The 26438-nt window shown below is 48.1% G+C and overlaps 1 protein-coding gene across 1 annotated transcript; it reads right to left on the bottom strand.

Moving 5' to 3' along the window:
• Positions 1-253: 253 nt before the first annotated feature.
• DACT1 (dishevelled binding antagonist of beta catenin 1) lies at positions 254-9042 on the bottom strand (the record flags this gene model as incomplete). The annotated part of the gene is made up of 4 exons (XM_082284343.1): positions 8684-9042; positions 6203-6335; positions 4436-4591; positions 254-2112 (listed from the first exon to the last, which is right to left on the bottom strand). The coding sequence occupies exons 1-4, from the start codon at positions 9038-9040 to the stop codon at positions 254-256; spliced, it is 2505 nt and encodes an 834-aa protein (XP_082140469.1). The 5' UTR covers positions 9041-9042.
• Between the last annotated feature and the right edge of the window lie 17396 nt (positions 9043-26438).

A 26438-nucleotide genomic window follows, 5' to 3' on the forward strand; every position in this document is an offset into this window, starting at 1 on the left:
CACGCGCTGGAGGCTGTTCACCACTGAAATGGCAGTGTTGTGTTGTTGGGTTTTTTTAAACAAGTGTAACGGTCTTTTATTTCCACATAAAAGGCACTAGTATCCACCCAAGTTCTGAAAACAAGTGACATAATTTACCTTAAGTTTTAAATATTTGTATTAAAAAAAAAAAAAAAAATCTGTGGAAATATGTACAAAAATAAGCACCTTGCTTCCGAAAGCAGAAGCAGATACATTCCACCAAGTCACCTCACTAGACGGTCGTCATGAGCTTCAGGGAGCCTGACCGAAAACGGAGGATCTTCTTCTTGAGGTTATGGGAGGCTTTGATTTTGACAAAGGCCTTGGCCGCATTTTCATGCAGCTCTGGTGCCGTGACTGTTTGGATGGGGAGCGTCTGGACAAACTGGGACCAAATCAGGCCCCCGCTCTCATCAGAGTCACTGGTGGTCGTGCTCTCCCCTACAAACTCCACCTCGCTCAGGCTTGACTCACTGTCTCCAAAGCAGTTCGTGGTGTAGTTGCTCTGCTCGTCCTCGCTTGTGTCCACCACAGTGGAGTGGAACAAGGACTCGCACTCGGCTGAGTACTCTGAGTCGCTGGCCACGTAGGCGTAGGGGCTGACATAGGGCAGGGGCACCTGTGAGTAGACGCCCACACCCTCCCGCCGGTTCCTCCTCGCCCTGCGCAGGGCCTCCTCGTAGGAGATCTCTGCCGAGGACTTCCAGCGGCGGTAGTCGGCACGCTTGTGCTTGGGCTTGGCCACCACAACCTCCCGGCCGTGCCCGTGGGAGCGGAGGGCGGATCTGTGCAGGCTGGCCTGCCGCCCCGGGAGGCCTGGCTCCAGCGGCAACCCGCTGCCTCTCTTGCCCCGCGACGAGGGCTTTTTCAGTTTCTTATTTGTATCCAGTTCCTCAGGAAAGCGGCACTTCTTGCCGACTGGTTTGGCTTTCTCCCGCAAGGTCTGCGAGCTGTTTTCCACCCCATTGGCAAGGTGGGACCTGTGTTTCAAGGCAGAGCTTTTCAAAATCTTGACATTCCGGGTGCCTTTGTGAAGCTTCATGCTTTGCTGCTGGGCTGGGATGTACTGGGCATTCACCAGCAGCCCATCGTCCAGGCTCTGCGAGGAAGAGCCCTCGCTTTTGAAATCCAGCGCAGGCCTCTCCTCAACAGCTGGCGACGAGGAGCGAGCTGCCTGCAAGCTGCTCTTCAACAGGATCTTTTTGGGAGGCTGGCTGACCCTGTTCTCTGGCTGCAGCACCACTGGCTTCCCGGAGGACTCTTTGGGAGATGTAGCAAAGAGCTGGCTGTTCTCCTTGGGGACATCCCCTGCCATGGCCGCAGCATTGCGGCCCAGCTCCGGTGGTGCTGGTTTGGTGCCCCGTGGCAGGTGCTTGCTCTGGAGTTCGGTTGTTGTGCTGGGTGGGAAAGCTGCCGGCAAAGGGGCCTTCCTACTCTCCAGCTGCTCCCCAGCTGCCTCCCTTGGCCTCTGCTTCAACGGGGAGGGAGCTGTGTGGTCCAGAGCAGGGGTCCCACCAGGAGGCAAACACACTGGCTTGGAGCTCTTCAGGTTCACCACGTTGCCGTGGGCCACCATCGCTGCCGGCTGCCGGACGCACATGCTCCCGTGCCTCAAGATGCCTTTGGTGGCATCAGCATTGAGACTTGTCCGGGGTTTGTTAGTCCTTACTGCGTGAGTCTTTTTCTGAACCAGGCTTAAGATGTAGCTGTCTATCCTCTTGCTGGTGGAAGGGCATGGAGCTGGCCAGGAGCTCTGGGGGGGAAAGGCGTTGGCAGATTGTCCCGAGTCCGTTTCGGATGGGGTGCAAACATCGCTCATATCGCAAGCGAGCCTCTCCTCTTCTCGCTGGGGGTTCTCAGTCACGGGGAGAAGGAACATGGGGCTCTGCACAGCCACGGCGTGGAGGGGGCTGGGGTAGCGGTAGATGTCGTTCCCGTTTTTAGACACCAGATCGCACTGGTACTTGGGATGTACATCTGCAACGACATCGAGGGAATTTGAGTGCGGTGTGGACAAAGAGTGACAGACAGAGCCTGCGGTCTGGTCCTCATGCTGGCCTTCCTTATTATAGTCCATCCAGCCTATGAGATCTGAAAGGCATTTTAGAAGAGTTTAGAGAGCCTGCCAGGGACAGCTGTGCTACGTTTTTAATGTGCTGCCAAGGACACCGGTCCATCTACGCACACAATGCAAAGCTTTAACTACAGCAGCAGCAATTTTGCAACCAGGGGTGCTGTTCAAGCAATATAAAAAGCAGCACTATCCTTCAGTGGGTCTCCCTGTCACTGCATCTACGAGAGATTTACCCCACTATGACCACATGGTTAAAACAATAAAAATCACAGCCCTAAGGAAAACATCTACATTGGTTTCAAACCTGTGCCCAGGTTGTTAAGATCTTCCTATCTTCCTTTCAAGCCACCCAGAAGTCTGCAAGCGTCTCTTATATGTTACACAGTCACCTGTGAAACTCTCTGCAGGCCTCAGCACATATGAATTTTATATTTTACTTTGCTAAATCCAAAGAAAAACATAAAAAATACAGACAAGAGAACAATTAATTCTTCTAGCTTATTGACAAATTTCACTTCCAGATTCTTTCAAGCATATCTCAGGTTAGGGAAAAATCCAGATTTAATTTTATTGTTGTTTTTATTATTGTTACTACTATTATTATCATAATATTTATAGCAATGCTAATAGTAATAACAGATGCTCCCTTTAAGTGATAAGAGGTTTAAGAATGGGAAACAGGCTTGTGTTTTCACACAAGTCCAAGGAGTGCAGGTCAATCCAGCTGACATCCTAGCCTTGGCTCTGCAAAGAGAGTTCTGCCAGAGAAATCCAGTGCGTTTCAAGATGCATGAGTCAGATTTAATGGCTAAGGAGCTTACTAGGGAGGTAAGCAACCTTAAGAGCAGGGCTTCCACCCAGGCACCTAAGATTATTATTATTATTTTCTTAAGCTTAAGTTGCCCTTGTCTTCTTGGGTAGGGGTACAATCTAAATGATCCTCTGCCAGTCCTGTTTTCTGCCCTTGGGCTGGAAACTTCAGCCAGGGTACTCCAATTTGAATGCTCAGTGCTCATCACTTATCTAAGGCTTATTTCAAAGAGGTCTCATGGGCATTGATGAAATTTGTTGATAGAGATGATGTTCCTGTGTGAGCAAGAGAGGAAGAACAGGGAAGGTAAGAGCATAAACTTCCTCCAGATCACCTCTCAGTTTTCCCACATTTCCTAAATTCTATGTTGGCTTCAAGGAATGTTGATGAAAAAGACATTTTTGAAACTTGTCAGTTTTGTGAAATTTCATCCCTGAAAGTGAGACTGTATGAATAATGAGAGATTTAGGTTTTCGTGGTATATACAGAAAAAACATCAATGCAATGATGGAATTCCTTGTGTGTGGTTTTTTTTTTAATGTATGGCCCATGAAGATCACATATACCTTACAACAGGGAGCATTAAATTACCTCGAGCTGCTCACAGGAAAACTAAGAGGACTTGTCAGCAACTCAGAATGAATGCATCCCAGGCTGTATTTTCCCAGTTCAGAAACAGAAGAGCATGAATTGTTCTGTCCTTGATTCACAACAAATCACTATAAGTTAACCCTAAAGAGCAGAACACAAATTGGAAATACTGTGGTTGGAATCATCCTCCCCAACCCAAAATGAGCTAAAGCTTTTGAAAATGTCTGCAGTCAGTAACACTTGATGACAACAGACCTATTGAAGTGTCTTTTCTGGAGAACAGAGGAGGCCTTCCTATTGAACCATCCTGCACATCAAGGCTTGCATCTTCAGACTGGTGTCCAAGGAAAGTTCACAGCTCTTTGCCAAAGAGACAAAATGTATCCGCCCTGTTCATGATGTCTACCTGTCTACACTATATAAATGCAGGACATGCCTCACCATGCTCACCTGGGGGTTGAGGGCCATCAGAATTGACAAAATGACTGCTAAAAAGAGATTGACATGTGCCCTGACCCCCTTAAACCTGTATCTAGCTCCTTACTCTGTGACTTTAATGCTGACACAGCTAAGAACTATCGTTAATTATTGCTATTCACTAAAAATGCTTTTCTAAAGAAAACCACGAGAAATCAGCTGACTGATGTGTTTCTGTGTACAGGTACCACTGCCCTCTGCTGGGTAGAGCAGCTGTCATATCTTCACATGCCATTTTCATGTCTTTAGAGGGACATATTCACGTGTAAGGCTGGAACAGAGGAGGGCAAACAGTCCTGCCCCATGACCCACATACGTGAGAGGCATTGGGATCTTTTCAGAGCATAATGTGGCACATGAAAGGAAGAAGGGTTAATCCAACCCAGGTGCTCCTGAGGCAGTATTTCCAAAGCCAAAGCCACCTCCTGGAGTATGATGTATTTGACCTGCTTTTACTATACCTGCAGATTTAGGGCGTCCATCTGAGATATTCAGTGTTGCCTCCAAAGGGCTGCAAAAGCAAGTGCTAGAATGGCAACTGGATAAACACTCACTGAAGACAGAGTTAGATGAATTGGAAAGCGATCCAGAAGCTCCATCACTCAGCTCATAAAACCCTATAAAAATAAGAGTTTGGATTTATATTAGTTATGTCTACACAGAGTTACTATTTGTGTCCCTAGAAAGGCAGTCAAGCTGGTGTTTGAGTTGGCTTACTCTAATGCAAGTAGTTATGGGATTTCATTCAGTCACCCCAAAACCAGCCCACAATTAAGTAATCCTTATTGCCATGAATTACTTTGTTTAAAAGTAAAGCACTTAAAACAGCAGAACTTATCCCAGCATATGGAATTTTTTTAAAACTTTACAAGGGTTGAGGCTTTAACCCTTACAGGGATTTTCAGATTTTAGCAACAAGGATCCAGGCTGTGTTTGGCAGCCCACTCATCTAACAGAGTGTTATACTTCCAAGACAGACTCTCCAACTATTACTTAACTACAGAAGTGTTGGTCCCAATGCTATCCATTACTTTCCTCAAAGTTCTGGAGAGAAACATAATATTTGTGGATGACAAGAAAGAGGAAAAATGGTAAATAATGTGGAGACACATCAGATTTAATTTCCTGGTAAACTGGGACTACTCAAGGAAAAATGACACACCACCACCAAAATTTAAAGTGTTCATTTAGGAATAAGGAATGCAGAGCATGCCTACAGAATGGGGATGCATCCTGGAAAACAATAATCCTGGAAAGGGCTTAGTCAGCGTGGAAAAGCAGCTCAATCAAGCTTAATGATATGGCAAAAAAAAAGCTAATGAGATTGTTGGATGTACAAAGGGACTAATGAATAGCAGCAGGGAAATGACTTCAGCAGTCTACTCGGCCCTGGTAAGAAACATTGGAATGGTGAGCCCAGCCCTTGAATCCAACATGCTTAAAACAAAGCTAAAAAATTGGAAAGAGGCCACCAAGCTATTTAGGAGCTTGGAAAAATGCCTTAAAATGAATGACTTCAAGAACTTGACCTGTTTAGCTCATCAAATAAAAGCCAGGAATTATACTGTATAGCACCTCCAAGAGGAGGAAAAGCTGGGTATTAGAAAAGACCTTTCTTTAGGGGAGAAAAGGATATAAAAACATCAGTGCTGAACAAGTCAGATTCAGACAAGAAATTAGCAATGGCTTTAACAATCGTGAGTTGGAGGATTCACCACCTTTTGGTGTCTTCAGAACAAGTTTAGAGGCCTCTAGGAAAGGCTCTCCATAGTTAAATACCACTTACTGGCTTCAACACAGTTAGAATGAGATGAAATTCAATATATGGGGGATGAAATTGTTTGATTCCATGTTCCTTTCTGGCTGTATGACCACTTTTGATATCTTCCTCCTGGTGGTGGTGCTTCTTTTCACCATTTTTCCTTCAGCCTCCTCCCTAATATACAGGACAATCAGAACTTTTCGAACTAATGTTGAGGGTGGCCTTGAAAAAACAAATGCCCCAAACACTCAAAATCTAATTAAGCTTGAAATGCTCCTCTGAAAGAAGCAAACAGCAACCTTTCCCATGGTCAGTGAACTCTGTTAGTAGGAATTCATTATCAGATGAATGTGAATGAGCTGTAGACATTTACTGTTGTAGTTCTGAAAACTCCAGCACTAAAATCTACAGCCAGTTTAATTCCAGGTCCCAAGGGAGGCTGCATTTTGCTGAGCACTGCCCTTACCTGAACTTGGACGACTGTCTGTCTCCAGGTGTTCATCTGTCGTTTTTTCCACGTCCAGGCGGAGATCACTTATTTGCTTATCCAGCTCTTGCAACTGATTTAACAACCCAGCATCCCTCCTCCTCAAGCAGTTCTGGAAAAGAAGAGGACAAAGAACATCAGCTCCTTCAGTGGGGCAGATGTGAACGGGTCCCAAAGACCAACAGACCTCTCTGTCTAAGCCTTGTGAAACACCTTGTCCATATTCTTATATATAAAAACTGAACAAAGCCCTAACATTTTAGATGGATGCTCTGGATAAATACTTAAGAACTATGCAGGCAGTTCATCCCAGCCTGTTCCAGCCAGTTCTGCACGAGGAGCGTGTTCCACAGTTGAGGAGGACCAACACACTGTGCTGACCACAGCTGCAAGAACAAAGCTGGATTGTTTGATACGGCCAAACCAGACCTGTGCACATGGAACAGGCAAGGACGGCTGTGCCAGCCTAGCAGGGCACGTTCCCCACCACACTGGTGTTACTCAAAGATCACATCTGCTCACACAATGGCACCAACCAGCTCTGCCAACAAGTGCCTGTGGTGTGGGAACCGCCTTGTTCTGCTGCACATTATGAGCTTAGAGTCTACCATCCAGAGAGCAAGATTCCCAGGGCTGGGATCACAGCCCTTTTATTAGTTTTGCAGTGCAGCAGGAAGGAAGAGTAATTCTTCCTCTTCTCCCATTATAATTGTATGAAATTGCTGTGAGATGAATTTTAAGGCTATTTATGAAGGCAATTTGATGGCATAAAAAAAGCAATAAGAAATTATTTTGCAAGGCACTCATTAACCCACGGTCAACACAATCCGTTTCCCCCTGTGTATTATAATGTTGCTTATCCATCATCTGTTCAGTTTCATACCCTTCCATTGCTCTGGCTTTGGGGAGAGTGGAGGAGGCAGGAGGAAGGTTCATCTACTTTTGTTTCTTTGAGTGCATCATTTGATTGGCACCCAGGGGTGCTGTGATACATTCATTGCAATGAGTTTTGATGCTCATAGCTGGACTAGTTCTAAACCCATTGAATCCAGGACAATCATAGAACCCTAGAACGGTTTGGGTTGGAAGGAACCCTAAAGATCATCTCGTTCCAACCTCCTTGCCATGGGCAGGGACACCTTCCACTAGACCAGCTTGCTCAGAGCCCTGTCCAGCCCAGCCTTGGACAAAGGGAGAGCAAATGCTAAAAGCACTGGCAAGCACTGGTTGAAGACGTGCTGGCGTTTAAGATCATCCTTTGGAGAACCAAAGGGGTGATCCCAAGCCTTCTCCCCCATTCCTGCGGGAGCCAGGGCTGGCTGGCAGCCAGGCTGGCGGAGGTGATGGGTTCAAGGGATGACTTCGCTGCGCCACCTACTGCCACCAGCGCCCCCTCCCCCAGCCAGCACCGCATCTGGTTCCAATCTGCAATGTCAAGTGCACAAATTAAAGTGCTACCACAAATCCCCAGCTTTTTCTGGTCTTTTTCTCTCTTTTTTTTTTTTTTTGGTAATGATTCCGTGGTCCTTCACTACGGCTCTCGGCCGGCAGCCAGCCCCTTCTCAGCAGAAAAAATAATTTATTTTTATCTTTCTAAGAGGGAAACACCCCTAACTTAACTAAACCAAAAGGCTAATAAGAAACAAAAAAAAAGGACGAAAAACGGGGGTTGGGAAAAGAATAAATCAGGGAAATAAATCACGCAATCCAACTTCTCCCTGGGTGAAAGCAAATGCTGAGCCGCGCACAAAGAGCGCCAGGCACAGCTGTACGCTATTTTCATTGAAAAATGATCTGCCGCTTCATGCCGCCCTCCATCTCTTCCCACACCAGCTCCAAAGCGCGTCCTCCAACAAAAGCATCCCTTCTTTAAGGGCCCGATCCTGCCGGTGCCCGAGCGCCCGCTGCCTCCTCTCGGGGCTGGGACCCGGGAGCTGGCTCCCAACTTCCATTCATGGCAACGGCGGCGCTTTTCTTGCCATGAATGGAAGTGGGACCGCCGGCCTGGCTCCGGGACCCGAAGGGAACTCTGCGGTCACCCGGCACAACGCCGGCACGACCCGTCCACCTCCGAGCTGTCACCGGCCCGCCGCCTCACCTGCGCGCCGTGCCGGGGTGACAGCGGGGCGGGGGTGCTCCCCGCGGGCGCTCCCAGCTCCTCTCTCGCCCCTCCGCGGGCAGGACCCGCGGGTCACACCGACACGAGGGGACCGAGCGGGCGCGCGTCCCCCGGCGCTCCCCGCCCGCGTCCCGCGGCGTTCGCCACTCGCATCCCGCGGCGTTCGCCACTCGCATCCCGCGGCGTTCGCCACTCGCATCCCGCGGCGTTCGCCACCCGCATCCCGCGGCGTTCGCCACTCGCATCCCGCGGCGTTCGCCACTCGCATCCCGCGGCGTTCGCCACCCGCATCCCGCGGCGTTCGCCACCCGCATCCCGCGGCGCCCCCCGCCCCCGCTCACCAGCTGCCTCCGCAGGAGGAGGATGTTCTCCTCCAGGAACTTCTCCTCCAGGCTGCGCGCCGGCGGCCCCTCTCCCGGCGGCTCCCCGCGGCCGCCCTGCGCCCCGGCCGCCGCTCCCGCCGGCCGCCGCAGCAGGAGGCTCTTCACCAGCAGCTCCTGCCGCTGCCGCAGGTACTCCAGCTCGCCCAGCCCGGCCAGCGTGGCCTCCAGCCGCTCCCGGGTGCGCTGCCGCTCCGCCTCCGCTTCGCCCTTCTCCCGCCAGCGCGCATCGGGCTCCCGCGGCGCCCCCGCGGGTCCCCCCGCCGCCTGCCCCGGCCCCGCCGCCGCCGCGGCGCTCGCCACGGGGCTCGCCTTCATCGCCGGGGAGGGGGCGGCCGCCGCTGCCAGCCCTGCCCGCGGGGGCACCGCGCCGAGCCCCGCGCTGATGCCGCCGCTGCCGCCGCCGGTCGCGAATGGTCCGCGGGGCGCCCGGCTCCCTCCCCGGCTGCCACCGCCCCGCGCCCGCCCACCGCCCGCCTCCATCCCTCCTCCATCCCTCCTTCCCGCCCGCCTTCCTCCCCGCCCGGCCACGGCTGCACGCCCGCGGTCGCCTTCCTCCTCATCGTCTTCCTCGTCCTCTCACCTCCGTAGTCCGCTCGCCGCGGCGGGGTGCGGGAAGGTGGGGGATGCGGGAGTGCAAACCGCTGCCCTTCCAAAAAACTCCATCGGTGAGCTCTGGAGCCCTGCACGGCGTAGTCAGGGGCCGTCACAGAGTCATGACATTATTATTATTATTATTATTATTATTATTATTATTATTATTATTATTATTATTATTATAGAATCGCAGAACGGTTTGAGTTGGAAGGGATCTTAAAGAGCACCTCGTTCCAACCCCCCCGTGCCAAGGGCAGGGACACCTTCCATTAGACCTGGCTGCTCCAAGTCCTGTCCAACCTGGCCTGGAGCACTGCCAGGGATGGGGCATCCAGAGCTTCTCCGGGCAACCTGTGCCTCACCACCTTCACAGGGAAGAATTTTTTCCTAATATCTTATCTAAACCTCCCTTCTGTCAGTTTAAAGCGAAATGCTGCCTATACAGACCAGCACATCCAAACCAGGAGCAAAAATGATGCATCTGGGGGGGAAAAATTCCAGGCATGAAGAGGTGAGGGTGTAAGGAGAGGGAAAAGTGGAAAGCAGAGGAGAACCTGGAAGTCCTTGCACCAGGCATGGGCAGTGGGATCAAAGCACTGGCGAGCTGTTGCTTCAGAGCCTGTGTGAGTAAACCAGTCAAAAAAAGCCATAATGAAGTGAACTTTGCAGCAGCATGCAGACTAATTGCAGCAAAGGATCTGCAATTAGGTTTTCAATGGGCATGTGGTGGAAAGAGGCGGAGGGTGGAATGCAGATGCTGAAGGGAAAAAAAAAAGGAAAATGTTAGTTTCAAAATAGAGCAAAAATTGAGTTGCAGACATGTACTAAGGGGGGAAATGGAAGAGGAGAAAACAGGCATTGAGGGAGTCCTCCACAATATGAGCTTTGGGAAGATGTGAGCCCACTGTACAGTGGCTCTCATGGACATTATGAGCATAATGAAATGCTCTTTCCCACTATCCCTCTGTTCCTCAAAAGATTCTGAGTGTTTCTGGTGCTGAAAGGTCTCAGATGAAATTTGTCCCCTCACTCCCATGCTGTTTGCAGCACCCAACACGTAGTGGTGGGTCATACACCTGCTTTACCTGGTGGGTCCTTGTCCTGAGAGCCCACAGCTAACAAAAATCCATACTTCACAGTCGTCTTAAACCACTGTAAAGTGCTTTCAATAAAGGACACCCACTTCCTCTTGCAGCTTAAAACCAGCCCTCCCAAATCCTGGCCCAGATGTAGGTGGGGGCACATGATCAGAGGATGGTTGAAGCTAAAGCCAACTCCATTTCTTTTTGCTGCTTCAGCCCACAGCCGTGTCAGTGCATCTGTGGTCATGTTTGAATTGGAAGTGACTTTTTGAAGGGTCTCTCCAGATCATCCCAGCTCACCTGACATTGCTAAGCAAAACTGGAAATAAAAAAGAAGCCACATGCTGGACCTCTGTACCCATTTTATGTATCTGGGCCCATAAAAGGCCCAGAAGTAGATTGAACCCCTGCCCCACAACGTTTAGACCACCCCTGCTGACTTTAAAAGCCTCTCCATGGCTTTCAGTCCTGGATCTTGGCTCACAGCATCCCTGAAGATGTTTATGCTGAAACCTGTATTGCAATGCAGAGTTACTTTTCCAAGGGTACCAGAAGCTCTACGGATATGGAAGGAAAAGCTTCCACATTTTCCTTCACCCTCTGTAGCCAGGTTTTGCATATAGCTCTGTGCTTTGTATGTGTTTGCACACAAAGCTTCATGCAATATTTATGCAAAGCTATTTCAACTCTTTCTGAGCTGTTGTGCACTGTACAATGTAGACATTGCTTCCAAAATAAAATACAGCTGAATAAAATCTGTCTCCATGATATTTTTTTTTTTTATTTTGCCACTTATCATCTGGTAGATTTCAGTCCGATTCCTCCCACCCAAGTCACCTCTTCCACTCTGAGGAGTATAAGGTACTGTCTCCAGGACTCCCTGATGACATTTCTCTGTTCATCCTTCACAGTGCATGAGTTCCAGGAAGGAAAAGAAACACAGGAGCTGCCAGAACAGCCAACTCCCTACATCATGTGGTGAGGAGAACGCAGCTTTGAGTGAACCAGTCTCACCATGTGGTTATAGGATCAGCCAAGAGGAGGGGAAGGAGGATCTGATGAAGAGGAACTCAGGTTTCTCCCCATAGATGAAGGAATGAGGTGCCCGGGAAGCAATGGGGCTGGGGAGGCTGCTCAGCATGGGAGGAGGAGATGTGCAGTTGAGCAGCCAGCAAGAAATGACAATTTATGTAAATAATAATAGAAGGAAAACAAGGCACCACCTAAGACAAAACAAGGGAGGGGAGGACCACAGAGACTATTTGAGAGCTGGGATGCAGCTCAGCAGAGTGTAGGTCATAGAGACAAGGGTAGAGAAAGCCTGGAAAGGCAGGGTGTGAAGGCAGGAGAAAGAGCAAAGAGAATGAGCATAAAATACAGGCCTTTTAATTTACTCAGGGACCCACTAAGAAAACAACAGAATAAAGAGCCCATAAGCAGCAAGAGAAAAAAGCTGGCAATAGGTGGTGGAATATAGGTGAAAAACACAGCAGAAGAGGACAGTGAGGTGAGAAAATGGAGAAAGGGGTAGATATCATCCTTTAATAAAACTGGGATTTTAAGCATGCAAGTAACAAGAGACTGAGATTGGTTCCTCCCCTCTCAGTCACACTGCAGTCAATCATCCCAATGAAAAACCAATCTGAGAGAAGAGAGAGGCTCCAGTCCCCATATTTGCTCTAACTGGACATTTGGAGGCCTCTGTCTCAGCAAACCAAACATCTCAAAACTCTTAGCAAGGGCTGAGTAACAATAATATAATTCAATAATTTTTCTCATAAGAAAAAAAACTCTAGTCCAAAATTGTCTTCCATTCATCTCCTGACTTATGGCAACAGCTGAAGGACTTGCTCTTACACTCCTTTGGAAAGCTGTAATTCCTTCACTGGGGTATTCAGATGAAATTCTCCACAAATAATCCCAGATTCCCCACTGAATGTGGAAACAGCACGGACTGAGGCAGTGAGATGTCTGCAGGTAAGGAGAAGAGCTGATGATTGAGGAGCTCTGTTGCTAGGATGTTATGAGAGATGTAATTCTGTCTGCTACAGGGGTGGTTATGAAATGGCTCATCTCTTATGATTATCCTGGCTCATCTCTGATGGTTACATTATTAAGTGGTAGAAATGCTGCGTTCCTTCACGATTCATAGATGGGGAATGAAGAGGTGATCTCTGCCCCACAGAGCTTACAAGACAAGAAAGAGCTGCCTCTGGTAATACAAAAGGAGCTCTGGGAAAGTAGTGGTTGGCACAGTGAATTCCAAACACACTGGCAAGGGGTGAGAGTTTCCTCTTTCACCGGTCATTTCCTTCCCTCTGGGAGCAAGCCCCTACATCCCAACCCATACATTTGTCTTTCACCCTGCTGATCATCAAATTCAATTTAGATTGAATGAGGCCAATTAACACTTGTTGCTTTTCCTAGGTTCATTTCTGACCTGTCACGCTAAAATGAGTGTAGGGGATTGGAGAAATTGAGGAACATGACAATTCCCTCTTGGTGAAATGAAAGCAAATGCTTTCCTTGCTCATTGAAACACAGCAGGGTGACACAAACACTTGGGGACTGTGCCTAACACCCACAGCTGTCTGATCCTTTATTTTAATCTATTCTAATGTTAATTGTCCAAGTATTTCTTAATTGCATTTGGATAATATAATAGGGCATAAATCTTATCAGCAAATCAGCCTGGCATCAGCCTGTGTTATCATATTACCATGGTTACACTATTATTACAAGTGAACCTTGTGCTCATTACTAACCACAAACAATTGTAGAAAACAAGCTAAACTGGAGCAAAATATCCTGGTGGTGTTTCCATTTTTGCCAAACAAAACTAATTTCTCTGGGTGCTAGGTAACGGCAGCATACCTACGATGTATTTTCAGCCTTCTGCATTTATTTACTTGCATTTGTACAGCACTGAAACATTTCCCTGCTGTCAACAAGGCGCAGAGGCCGAATTCTTGAAAAGTGGAATAGAATCTTTAACACAAACTCACAATACTCTGATGACAAGCACTGTCCCAGCCTGTCAAAACACTGCCACGTTTCTACTGTTGTGGCAGAAACTGCTGCCCTGGGAACCCCTGGCAGCTTGAGTTGGTCCCTCAAGGGCCCAGTTTCCCCTTGCTCTCATCTGCTCTGACTGTGATGTCCCATCAAGAGACACAGTCCCACTTTCCCTCACTCCCTGTGCCACTGCCCATGTGGCAGGTGAAGGGACAGACACTTCCCATGGGGTCACTGCAAGGGTCCAACTCCCCCCTGATACCGGAGAGGGGAACATGGGATGGATCCAGGGAGGGCAGTGATGCCCTTCCCTGCTCTGGACTGTTCATTCGGGCATTTTCTGCTGTTCCTCTGCTGCAGAGCATTGTTCCACCAGCTGTGCTGGGACTGTGGCTGGAAAACAGATCTCTACTCTGGTCTGAGTTTAAAAAACTGAAATAACAACTTCTTTCCTTTTTTGCTAACCCAGGTATTTCAGTGATCCATTTTTAAGGGTGAACAGTTGCACTGGCACAACAGAGAAGGCAGAGCTGTGCAGGAATGGAGAGACAAGAGCAGGAAACCCTCCAGCAAAAACCTCGATGCAGATGGAATGTGGAAGGAAGGATGGACTGTTTGCAAAATAAGAAGTCACCCAGGAGGCCATGGAAGAGGATGCAGACGACAGCTGCTTGTGGGGAAGCAACATTAGAGCTTCTCCAGACATTCCTGTCAGACTATGAGCCATGCAGTGGCATTCATTTCCTTTTCGCAGCAGCAGCCCATCTGTTGTGTCAGGAAAAGGGCTGATTTTGGATCACCCACTGCTGCCTCCAACACTGTAGTGGTCCCCAAGACCATGAGAGACCCACTTCATGCAGAACCTGTGGAGGAGTGGTGAGCCCCGAGCCCAGTGAGGTGTCACTGGTGCTCAGCAATGCCCAGTGCCTGACAGATGTCACACTGGCAAAGGTCATGCAAAACTTGCTTCCAGTCCCTTGATTAGGGAAGATCTGTGAGAAAATTGGGTGGAAAGGTGGAAAAGACTCAAGGGTGACCTTCTCACTCTCTACAACCACCTGAAAGGAGGCTGTAGCCAGGTGAAGGTTGGCCTCTTCTCTCAGGTAACAAGTGGCAGGACCACAGGAAATGGGCTCAGGTTGCACCAGGGTAGGTTTAGATTGGATATTGGGAGAGATTTCTTTACTGAAACGGTGGTAAGGCATTGGAACAGGGTTCCCAGGGCAGCAGTGGAGTCACCATCCCTGGAAGTGTTCAAAAGGCTTGTGGATGTGGCACCTGGGGACATGAATTAGTGGTGAACACGGTGCTGCTGCATTAATGGTTGGACTCTAAGATCTTAGAGGTCCTTTCCAACCTTAATCTTTCTGTGATTCCATGAAAACCAGGCAAGATCAGCTCCATTTTAACCTATTTTCTAAGGATGAGAGAAGGTGTGATAAGGACAGCATGGGGAGGGAGAAAATGGAGTTAAACAAACCAGTGTCACTTGTGATGTTACAGCTGTCAAGAACCAGAGCTTGAAGCTACCTCCCTCATTGTTCACCATAAAGAAACTTCACCAGCATTTCAGCAAATCACCTAATTCATCATGCCCTGATGCTAACTGATGGGACTGTATTCCCTCCTCAGGCTCATGGACACTTCAGATAACTCAGAGCTGGACTATTCCAAGTGACACTTTCTTCCTCACATTTTTTTTCCCCCCTCATCACCAAGCAGACAATGTCAGCTGAGTTCTGCTCCAATTATTTTCAATTCATCCTTACAATATCATGTCTGATGTTCTTGTATTTTGACTCCTTTTCTTGTCCTGGCCTGGGTTTCATATGTATGTTTTTAAATGCCTAACTTTTGGAGGCATGGACTTCTGCTTAGTTTAATGCCTTCATGCACCCATGTGTTCATTGAGCACATCAGGCTGGTGACAGCCCTCACCAGCATGGACTTTGTGGAAGAATACCTATTAAACTGTGAACAATCAGCCCCTGGGACTTAAATTACAACTTGAGATGTAGACAGACTGGGAAAATTTCCCAACAGAAGGAACTTTTCCAGGAAAAAAGGATGTAACCTGCAGTACAATTTGCATTCAAACTGCCCGTGATGAAGGCAGAGGTGGCTGCAGTTGTGCTCTTTGGATGGCCTTGGGACCCCTCAGCTGAAGCTGGCATGTGATGGGAGCCTGAAACTGGGCAAAAATACTCAGAGGAAATAACAGGGGTAAGTCTCTTTAGTGTATAACAACAGCAGGTCAAGGAACCACTAAATAAAACCCAAAACCATAAATCATTTTGCCTGAAAAAATTCCTTTTCTGCTGCTCTCAGGAGAAAAAACACAGACCTCTTGCTGTTCTTAAGGCACCTGCCTGGAGAAAGGAAGGTGTCACTGGCCCCAGGCTTTGCATCAGTGCCTCCCATAAAGCTGGGAAGGTCAGGTGTGCAGTCACAGAGCCCAGGACATGTAAACAGCAGGGTCTGAAAGGGCTCTGGAGGACTTGCTGCCAGTCTCTGAGCCTTAACTTAAAATCTGACCTGAAGAGCTGCAGGTTTTAGCAGAATGACCCAGAAGTCAGCTCCATTCTCCTTTGAAACCTGTGCAACTCTTTGCAGGATGGGAGCAGCTCTGGTCCCTGCCATGGGAACATTTATTCCCCCAGTTCCTCCCTGTGTCACTCCATTGTCAGGTTTGCCTGACTCCTTAGAAGTCTTTTCCAACCTGAATGATTCTGTGGTTCTGTGAAAGGCTGGGTTTGAGGTCAGGTGCAAACTGACACACAGAGATACCTGAATCTCTGCTGTTTTCATTGCTCCTTTTTTGGTTTGGTTTTTTGTTGGGTTTTTTTTTTTGTTTTTTTTTTTTTTTTTTTGAGTATTGAGCCTCTTATCAGTCTTGGCATAAGAGGAAATAACACTTTTTAATCTTCTCTAATGAAAACTTTGTCCTGGAAGAACGCATTTTCTATCAACCCAGGCATCTGCAAACCTGCAAGAGGAAAGAATGGCATTTCAATTTCCAGAAATTATTGGCCCAAAAACTTTGATCTGATTCTCACAGCTGAACTGTTCATTCAGGGCACGCTGCATCTTTGCATTACCATTTGCTCTATTGGCATCAGATGTGCAGACAGGACCGTTTCTTCTTAGAAAAACAGCCTGAAACAGCAAGGCAGCACTGGGGATGTTATTTCACTTCAAAATTGCCAATCAAAGCCTCTCTGATATGGCACTGCTTGTCATGGGACAGCACTGCCAGCCCTGTTCTGGACTGACCCAGGAGCTTGTCCCTCCATTCCTGGGAGAGGACATGGGGGAAGGAGGGTCTGCTTTGTCCAGAGAAGGCCACTCCACTCCTGCAGTTTCAGCTCCTTCCAAAGGTAGTTTCTGGTAACCTTTTGGGTGCAATAGGCTGGCATTGTTGCCCAGAACTCTTCCCACTTTTCAGATGATTACCTCCCAGTGGTTCTCTGATTCCAACTGTTAGTCTCATGCATAATGCATTTCATTTCAAGCCTTTCATCTGTGCATAAGTTTTCCATCTATTTCCATCCTGGTCTCAGATACTCTTTTACCTGTGAAGCAGGAAATGTTCTATTTTTTTCCACTTCTTTCTGGAGTCTCATTCCTCTCAATCACTGCTTGCCAGCTCCAGCTTTTTTGCCACCAAAAGGCTGTTTCAGGGGATGCAGTTCACATCCTCTTGCTGCAGATTTTTGGGAACACCTTCTTTCCAGCAGCATCTCTGCTGGCTGCAAAGGCCACTGCCTGCAGCTACTGTCAGTTCCCTGCTGTTGGTGAGGGATCAGCTGCATTCCTGGGATCACTCCCTCACCCACAGGGAGCCAGTTTAGATCATGTTCATCCACTCCTTGTAGCCACACTGACTTCAGGGGCTCTCAAAACAAGAAAAAGCTGGTTACAAGCACCAGAAGAGGCCATCAGAAGGCCTGCAGTGTGTCTCTCCAGTTGGGCCAGCAAAACAGCATCACATCTCATAAAATCACAGAATGGTTTGGGTTGGAAGGGACCTTAAAAATCATCTACTTCCAAACCCTCAGCCGTGGGCAGAGACACCTTCCACTAGACCAGGTGACACTACAGAGTTGTTCTGTTGTTAGGTTGTTGGTTTTTTTGGGTTTTTTTTTAATGTAAACGTTTTGGTTTATAAATTTAAGCCTTTATCTTCAGGCAGATGCCTTAAAAACAGACACAGCTCATGCAACGAGTAGATGTTTGATGAAGGAATCCTATGTAAGTTTCTAGGTCTGAGCTATAGAGGAAGTTAAACTGAATCCTGACAGTCCCTGCTGGGATTGAAGAGGGTCCTGGAGACAAGCAAGTCCCTCAGGCAGCAATCCTGGTGTTACCATGCTGCCTTGGGATCACTGATGGAAACTGCAGGACATCCAAACTTCTCCATTTGTGCCAGGGCCTGTGTTAAATGTCCCTAATGCACTCTTCTTAGTCACCTGATGAGCAGGGACAAGCCATGGAGATGGTTTGCAATAGCAATGAGAACAGATTCAGAGGAACCAGCCTTCAAAGCAGGAATGCAGAGCTCAGCAGTCAAACATCCAGCAGTATCTGGATGCCGCTTCTTTTCCAAATCCTTTCAGATGCAGCCTAAGGGTTTAGAATTGACTTTAAAAGCCGGGGGGGGTGCCTGATTCAACAAAAACAGTTAAGCACTTAATAACATTAAGCACGTACTCAAGTCTCTTCCTATTCAACAAAGCACTTAAGCACATACTTCACCCCTCTTAGACGGCCCAGAACCAAAACACTGAGTTCTCAGAATTTCTTCAGTCTTTAATTTTGCAGGAGGGACAGGATTTCAAACCTTGATCCGTGTTTTGCAAAGGGTCCCTATTTGCAAGTGAGTCAGACTCCAGCTCCAGAACTACACACCCAAGTGCTGGCACATTTGTATTTTGGATTGGGATCTGAATTTTTCAGCTTGTGCCTCACTCTGAATTATGCTTGTGTTCATTAAAGAGATTGAACTGCAGGCAGGGAGCTGTTAAACCCTGTTTCTTTGCAAGGTTTGAGCTGATGATGCTTTCCCCAACTCCACCTCACTGCGGTGCAAAGCTGAGGCACCACCTCAGTGTTCAGTGGGCGGATGCTCAGCCCAGGAGTTCCAGGATTTGCGAAGCTCCTCCAGTTTGGCTGCTCCTCCAAAAACTTAAAGCCTCGGCGGCACAACTCCCAGAACTGAGTGAAATCCTCAGGTCTGGTTATTATCCAAATGCCATTTAGCATCCACTTAGTGGCTGCAGAGGGAAAGTGCAAAGGGAGCGAGCCCTGCATGCTCTGAGCCCACGGGGGATGCAGCAGAGGAAAGGGATGACAGCCAAGAGGGAGATCCTCCATCTTCCTCCAAGCTGTTGTCTCTAGCTTTCAGCAGACTGAAGCAAACATCACCACGTGTACATTTCCAAATGTCACTGCTTCCTCCAACACTTTCTGTTCTTCTTTTTCCCCCGTTGGTTTTTTTTTTTTTTAATTATTAATTTTAATTTGCTCCTAATAAAAGCTGAGATCCTCCAGAGCAGAGCAGCAGGCATGAGGAAAAGTAGCAAACAAATAAATCAAACCCAAAACATCTGGGCCACATGGCCAAATCCAAGCCTGCTTCCCATCTCACACCAGTGCCAGCCGCATGTCAGTGTGTGGAGCATAACTCTTCTCTCTTGCTTTGACAAGGGAGCTTCAGGGCTGCTGGCAGGGCAGAATAGAGCTATGAAATAAAAGGCCAGGCTTGTTCCATGGAGACTGAAAACAAATGGACTACCAGTTGTCTGGGTGAGCAGGGGAAGTGGCAGTCAGATGTCTGAGGCAGCCGGAGGAGTTGGGAGCCCCTCCACAGGCATTACCAATTGCCTGGAGGAGGAAGAAAATCAACCTGGTTAAAAACAAAAGGCAGAATTCAAACGGCTGCATCTTGGGCCTGCCAATAAGAGCATCACTGAAGGATTTGCTTATGAAGTGGTTGCCAGAAGAGAGAGGAGGAAGGAGCATCCAAGGGCTATAGGGCCCATGAGGAGCTGTCACTTGGAGCAAAAAGAGGAAACAAGCAGGCCTTTCCTTGCTGGTCATGATACTGAAGTTGTCTAGAAACCAAATTTTCTAACACAATTTGAAGTATTAGAAAGCAGGCTTTTTATTCTCAGCATGCTGGACATCCAGGGGATATTTCCTCAAATCAGGTGTGTCGTGAAACTTTACAACAGGGTATTTATTCCATCATGATCACACATATTCATTACAGCACGCTTCCTAGCTAATCCATAAACAGCACTTTTCCTACAACGAATTTGCATCCATCCATCCCTTACTGGAAGCCCTTTTATGGTCTTGGAGGGTTGTCTAAAGGGGTCTCTGGTGGTGGTACTCACTGAGTGTCCCTGATGTGACAGATGACCCTGCCTTGAACTTCTCTCAGGGCATGTGCTGTTGTTTTCTCTTACATGGTGCTGCCCCAAAAGCCGCTGTGTTCCTCATATATCCCTGCTCTGGTCCTTCCCAGGCAGCAAGACCCTAAGGGAGTCTGGCACAGAGACTGACAAGGAGACCAGGGACCAGGAGAGGCAGGAATGACGACTGCCTTGGGCAACACCTGCCTTAAACTTGCCCTGTGATTATGCTTTCCACTGTACCTGCTCTGAACCAAAGCACATGGGCTGGAGACACCAAGAATCCTTCATTCCAGAGGCAGATGAAGAGTGAATGCCCCATCTGACCAAGTGGGAAACAGGGATAGGGAGACCTGCCTGAGCTAAGGCATAAAGATGAGAGCAGAGCTGGCATCTGTACACGAATCTGACCAGTCACCATCTGGCACTACTGACACAAAATCAGGCTCCTTCACACCTCTGGATGACACAGTGGAACAAGGATTACTCCTGGGAAGGAGCAGACTTGGAAAACGGTAATAAATAATTAAAACAAGTCAAGCAGCAGCTCCTGGCAGCCCAGCTTTGCTGTGAGATCTGGCTGGCTGGGCTGGGCTCTGTGGGGCTGTCAGACTCTGCCTCTCTGCCTTTGAGGTGGCGATGCCGAGGCACGCTGGTCCCACAGATGTTTTCTCAGCTTTGCAGATGGGTGACATCCTGGAGCAAGAAGCTCCCAGAATTACCCCACTGCACTGCAAGAGACACCAGGAAGTGCTGTGATGAGGCAAGAGCTTCACCTTGTATGGACAGGCCCGTGAAGGCACCAACCACAGAGGGCCGCAGTGCTGGGAAGGACTGGGTGGCAAGTGTTGGTACAATAACAAGGGTTTGGCTCCTGGGTGTCACTCAGTGCCCTACAGGCCATTCCCTGTCCTCTCTCAGCCTCGCTGAAGCTGGACCAAGATAAAAGGAACAGGCTCTCCAGGAACGTGGTCACAGCACCAAGCCTGCCAGAGTTCAAGAAGTGTTTGGACAACACACTCAGGCACAGGGTGGGATTCTTGGGCTTGTCCTGTGCAGGGGCAGGACTTGGTGATCCTTGTGGGTCCCTTTCAAATTGTATGAATCTGTGAAAAGGTAGGGAGAGGTTGAACCCAAGACTGCAGGGTGCTGGCTGGATTGTGCTGCTCCACTCAGACCCTCCCCAGCTCTCCCCAGATCCCAGGTCATGGCCAAGTGAGTGCACCCCATGTGCATGTTTCTAAACCCATGTTTAGAAAGCCCAGATTGTTTCTAAATTACACCACGTGGGTGTCACCCTGGGTTTACCACAGCAGGGGTTTTGCCAGCACTTCCAGTTTAATGCACAAAACCCTGGTGACCTAGTGGATTAACCAAGAAGCAGGGGAAAGCTCCAAAGGTTGTTACCCTCTCTTGCCTTTCCCAGCAGCTTATTCAGGCAACTTTTTAACTGAAGTGACCAAAACCATCTTTCCTTCTTTCTCCCTAGTGCATACACTGGCTTATTTTCTATCCCACAGCTGCACTGGGAAGCTGCAGCTCTCAGAGAGCACTGCAGCAGCCACCCTGGGAGATTTATAGGGGCAGCCAGCTCTTGGTTTCCCTGGTCACCCTCCGAGGATTTACAGCCCCTGTGCACTGAGAATGAACAAAGACCTGCTGTTCCTCATCAGAGACCTTATGATTCTGTCCGTGGGGAGGAGGCTCCAAACCTAGATAACCTTTGGGAGGAGGAATAGCCATTCCTGGATGTAGCAGGAGAGACAGGCAGGAAGAAAAGCATTCGCAGTGCTCTGGGAAATCTCAGAAAATGAAGCTGGGAGTTTGCAGTGTTTGTAAGGGTGGAGAGGAAAGGTTAGCGATGGGGCAGCAGGAGCAGGAAAGGAGGTTGGTAACAGAGTTTGTTCATGTAAATTTGGTTTCTGGGGCGATTTTCTCTTGGTTGTGACACAATTAAAAGTGGCCTCTGCACAGGATCCAAGTTCCAGCTTCTTCTATCTGCAGAGCCTTGAGACCTGCACCAGTAGCTCCTGTTTTGAGTGGGCTGCACTCTGTGACATACAGCTATGAGGCACCTACGGGCAGTTTTTTGGGTACAAGGGCTGATAAACTTTCAAAGGATTCTCTGGAGCCCGTGCACTTTGCCCTTCCATCTGTGCCGGGGCTCTGATCTCCCTGTAACCAAGAGCACTACCAGCAACACTTCTAACAGACTTGGCCTCCGAGCTGTGATCTCTGTGGTTTTCCTCTCAGCTTGTCCTAAACGACTGGCATGAGACCTGCACTCAGCCAGTGCTTCATCCTGCTAATGGATCTGACCGTGAATCCCACACAGCTGTTTACTGTACCCTTTGTGTTGGAGTCATCAGTGATGGAGAAAGGAGGGTAAACAGTCATTACTATGCAGATTTCAAAGAGAGCTGCATCTGTGCCTCGCTTTCTGCTTTGTTTGGTGACATCTTCACGGGAAAAAGTGGAGTTTTTTCCCTTAACTCTTACATTAGCAGGAGAAGTATGAATTTGTTGTGATAGTTGTTGTCATATGCACAAAAAACAACAAAAAAAAGAGAAACAAATAACTCCCAGACAAAGAGTAACACAATTTCCTAGGACTGAAGATTCTGCGTCTCAGCAAGTGGCTTCCTGGAGGAATATATCCACAAAGGATTATACTCCCATCCTAATTAGAAGGGAATCTCTGAGACAACCTTTTCCACAAAGGAAACAAAAAGGCAGCGCTGACACGTCTAATGCATATATTAACACTAAAGACATGGAAATTAATTGGATTTATTACTCCTCACAGCTGCAAAGATGGCTCGTTTCTAAGTTTATTTTACAGAAAGTGGCGGGAGGAGTGGGATTTAATAGTCAGCTCAGTTAAGCTAATGAGCCAAGACTAATGGTCTCTTCTTGTTTAGAGAGGCCCCAGCTCAGCGGAGCACCTGAGCATGTGCATGGCTCTCACCGTGGTGAGAGAGTCCAAGGGATGCTTGGCATCTGCTGGAGTGTTTGCTGATGAGTAAGACATGTACAGATGCTTAAGGTCTGGGAGGGAGAGGAAGCATCTTTCCCAATGGCAGCCAAAATCAATGGGATGATCCGTGGGGATCACCCCACGATATAATTTCTGTCCAGAAGAAATGCTCCAGAGAGAAAAAGACAATGAGAAGCTCAGTGTCAATTTCCAACCCTCCTCACCACCACCCCCCCTCCCCAGGTTAGTTTTCTGCTAATTTACCAAGCCCAACCATCTTTCCAAGAGGTTGGATCTATTCCAAAAGAAAGCCACAGCTGCCTTGTGATGGCTCCAGCAGGTAGGACATGAGGCAGGAAAGCAGGAGCCCAGCTGCAGTTCAATACCAGCACCAGTGTCCAAAAATCTCAGCCTCTCTCATGTTTTCTAGGCTGTATCTCTTGAAAGGACGCAAAAAAGGTTCCGGAAGGAGCTTTTAGAGATCTCTCCTTCCTTGTAGATGAAGAAAAACAGAAGGTTTTCGATGGGAAAATTGAGCATGGGAATGGCAAGATGAGTGTTGCTTACAGAGCACTTACCTCAACCCTCCATGAGAGGATTTGGAGGATTTTGGTAGCTTCCCTCCCAAATTAGAAACCAATTTTCTGAGGCAAAGGCAGGCTGCCTTGGGCAGGGAGGTGTTAAACTAACAACAAAAGGGAAAGGTGCAAAGAGGGAACAAATGGAAACTCATTTAGCACATAATGAAGGTGCTGAGAACAAAATTAATCAAAGCAAAGAAGGAAGTGGAGAGAAACGCTTTCATCACCTATTCACCAAAGGTAGGCCCTGGCTAATAAACAGGAGTCTCTGTTGTACAGGCAAAAATTTGGCCTGGCTGGAAAGATGGAAACCTGGTGGGAAGCTCATTGGAGTGTTAAAATCATGGCTTTTAGGGAGGCTGAAGTGGGGATAAGACAGGGACCTGTTAGAAATGGGATCATGAGTATTCAGGTCACTGGACTCAGTAGTAAATGAATCTGAAAATTGATGGCTCAATCATCTAAAATAGAAAGTACAAAATAGACCAGCCAGTCTCTGCAGTGGAGCACAAAATCAAACCTGTGAACCATCTGAACATCCCCCCGAGCAGCTGCCAAAGGCAAGGAGGAGAAAAGGGCCAGATTGTCACAGAGAAACTTCAAATGGAGCAAATCTGCAGGAAAGCTGCCTCCAGCACGGAGACAGGCGCTGTGTTTGTGAAAGATGACGGTGATTATTTGCTATCTCAAAAGAACTCCCACATCCAGCAGGGGAGAACTGTGGATCAGACCTTTTTTCTTGGCAGATACAGAGAATTTGATCACAGCACTGAAAACACACAGTAGCTTAGGTGGGAAGTGATTGCCACTCAAAAACATTTGTTATGTGCAGATGGAATAAAATCAAACCCAGTCAGACCTTTCCTTGCTGCTCTCTCAGGCTGCTGTTGCCAACCTGAAAACAATCATGAGCTAAATCAGTTCAGAGAAAGAATTTAAGCAGAAAAAACAAAACAAAACAAAACAAAACAAAACAAACAAAAAAATCCCAAGAATGATAATTGGGGAATATTGAAGAACATTTCTTTATACTAACCAAAAGCCACATTCTGACAACTGAGGGACTATTCTAGTGGTTAAAACAACACCTCTTCTTCATCAAGAGGAGAATAGAAATATCCTTTATAAACAAATGGGGAACAGAGACGCTGAAGGCAATGAGTACAAATCCAAAGGTAAGATCTGTAGATCATCCATATGGGAAACAAAAGAGTAGGAGACAGCCAGGAGAATTAGGGCAATTGCAGCATTTTTTTTTAAATAAAGTACAGAGAAACTTCTTGTTTTCCATGCAGGGGGAAATAGCCCTGCAGAAAAGGCAGCAGTGGAAAAGCACCAGTTTTCTTCGTGTGTGCCATTTGAAAACAGCCAGAGGGCAAAGTGACATCACACGGGGCTGATGGCAGAGTTTTCCCCCCAGTGGGAAGCAGGGTGATCATTAGGCACAGGTTAGATATTTTAAAATAAAGGGGTTTGAACAACCTGCAGCAAGGCAGAACTGCCTGTGCTGGGCTTTTGCCTTCCAATTTCCCGTTGATGCTTTGCTAACAGAAGCAACTCTGGGAATTCCCATGCACAGGAATGGCCAGAAAGGGTGTGAGGTAACACTGGGTATCAACAACATGGGTGCAACACCTAAAACGCTGGGAGCAGCCTTACAGTAAATCTCTCCCCCATCTCCACTGGTAGTTACGAGCCAGTTGTGCCACTGGCAAACAGATCTTTCCTGTCCTCCTAAAGAGCAGCGGGATTGGCCTCCTGGATGCTGGAGATTAAATCTCAGGAGGAGCCCGTGCTGTTGTTGCTGGACACTGCCCTTGGAGCAGCAAGAAGGACCAGGGCACTGGGTGGGACAGGATCTTGCAGACACTCCCCTATGGCTCCTGGGCTTGGAACTCACTGTGGGATCAAGAGTTTGCCTTTCCAGCTGGACACTCCCAAACCCACCTCATCTGGGTTTGTCAACAGATTGTTTATTGCCAATCCCGTTTAGAAACTCCATACAAATAATGCTCGGCCTCTTCCCTGCTCTTTAGCAGAGCTGCAGTCCTTCAGGGAGCTCCCAAAGCATCCTCAGAGTTACCAGAAAGGCAGAGTTAGTCACGAAACCTTTTATTGACAGAGACAGATCCAGAGCATGGGTGAGCCCGGGGCAGCTCAGTGAGCACACGGCCCGGCTAACTTCCAGGACAAGACACCACTCTGCTCCTTATCTCTCTGACTGGAGCCACCTTCCCAAGAGGGAACAGCAGATCCTCTTTTCAAAATGGGGTACTGATGTCTCATGGCACCGCTGTGGTTGGTGGCCATCCTGCTATTGACCCACAAAGCTGTTCCCATTTCCACTGTGTGGAAATCAGCCCATGTAAACACACCCCACATGCCACTGTTGGTTCAGCTGTCAATAGCTGAGCTGCCCTACTCGTGGCACATGTGCAGAGGCATCACCAGTTGGTATCTTCACCTTCCAGTGCCCTAAAAGAGAAGAAAATCTACAGAGAGAGGCACAGATCTGCTGTATTTGTGGTGAGACAAGGCTCTAAGCAATGTCCACACACACCCACCTCTGCTTTCCCAGAAAACGCCTGTTACACCACTACAAAACCCCCTCATTTATTGACTATTAATGAAAGCATTCTTCCAAGAGGTGGGAAGGAGCAGGAAAGCTGATGAGCCCAGCCCAGCTTAGCAGAGCCAGAGACACGGGGCGTGCAGTGCCAAGCAGCGATTGATGCAACGTGAGCAGCCCTGAGCCAGCAAACAGAAGAGATCTGGGATGGTGAAAGAGGAGTGTAAATCCCTACAATGCATAGCCAGGGCCTGGAAAAAAAAATTTAGGACAAAAAGCAAAAGGCAAAACTTGAGCCCACCCCAAACCCACCATGAAGAGTCCACCATGAACCCAGCACGCTCCTGGTGCTGCCGGCCCTGGTTGCTCAGCCCTTATTACCCCAGACTGTCATCTAGCAAGGGAACAAGTCAATGGAATAACCTACTCCAGATTCATTACTGTCAGCTCCCTCAGAATTATGTGTATTAATGACCAGA

This window comes from Coloeus monedula (genome assembly GCF_965178545.1).
Source record: "Coloeus monedula genome assembly, chromosome: 6".
Taxonomy (NCBI): domain Eukaryota; kingdom Metazoa; phylum Chordata; class Aves; order Passeriformes; family Corvidae; genus Coloeus; species Coloeus monedula.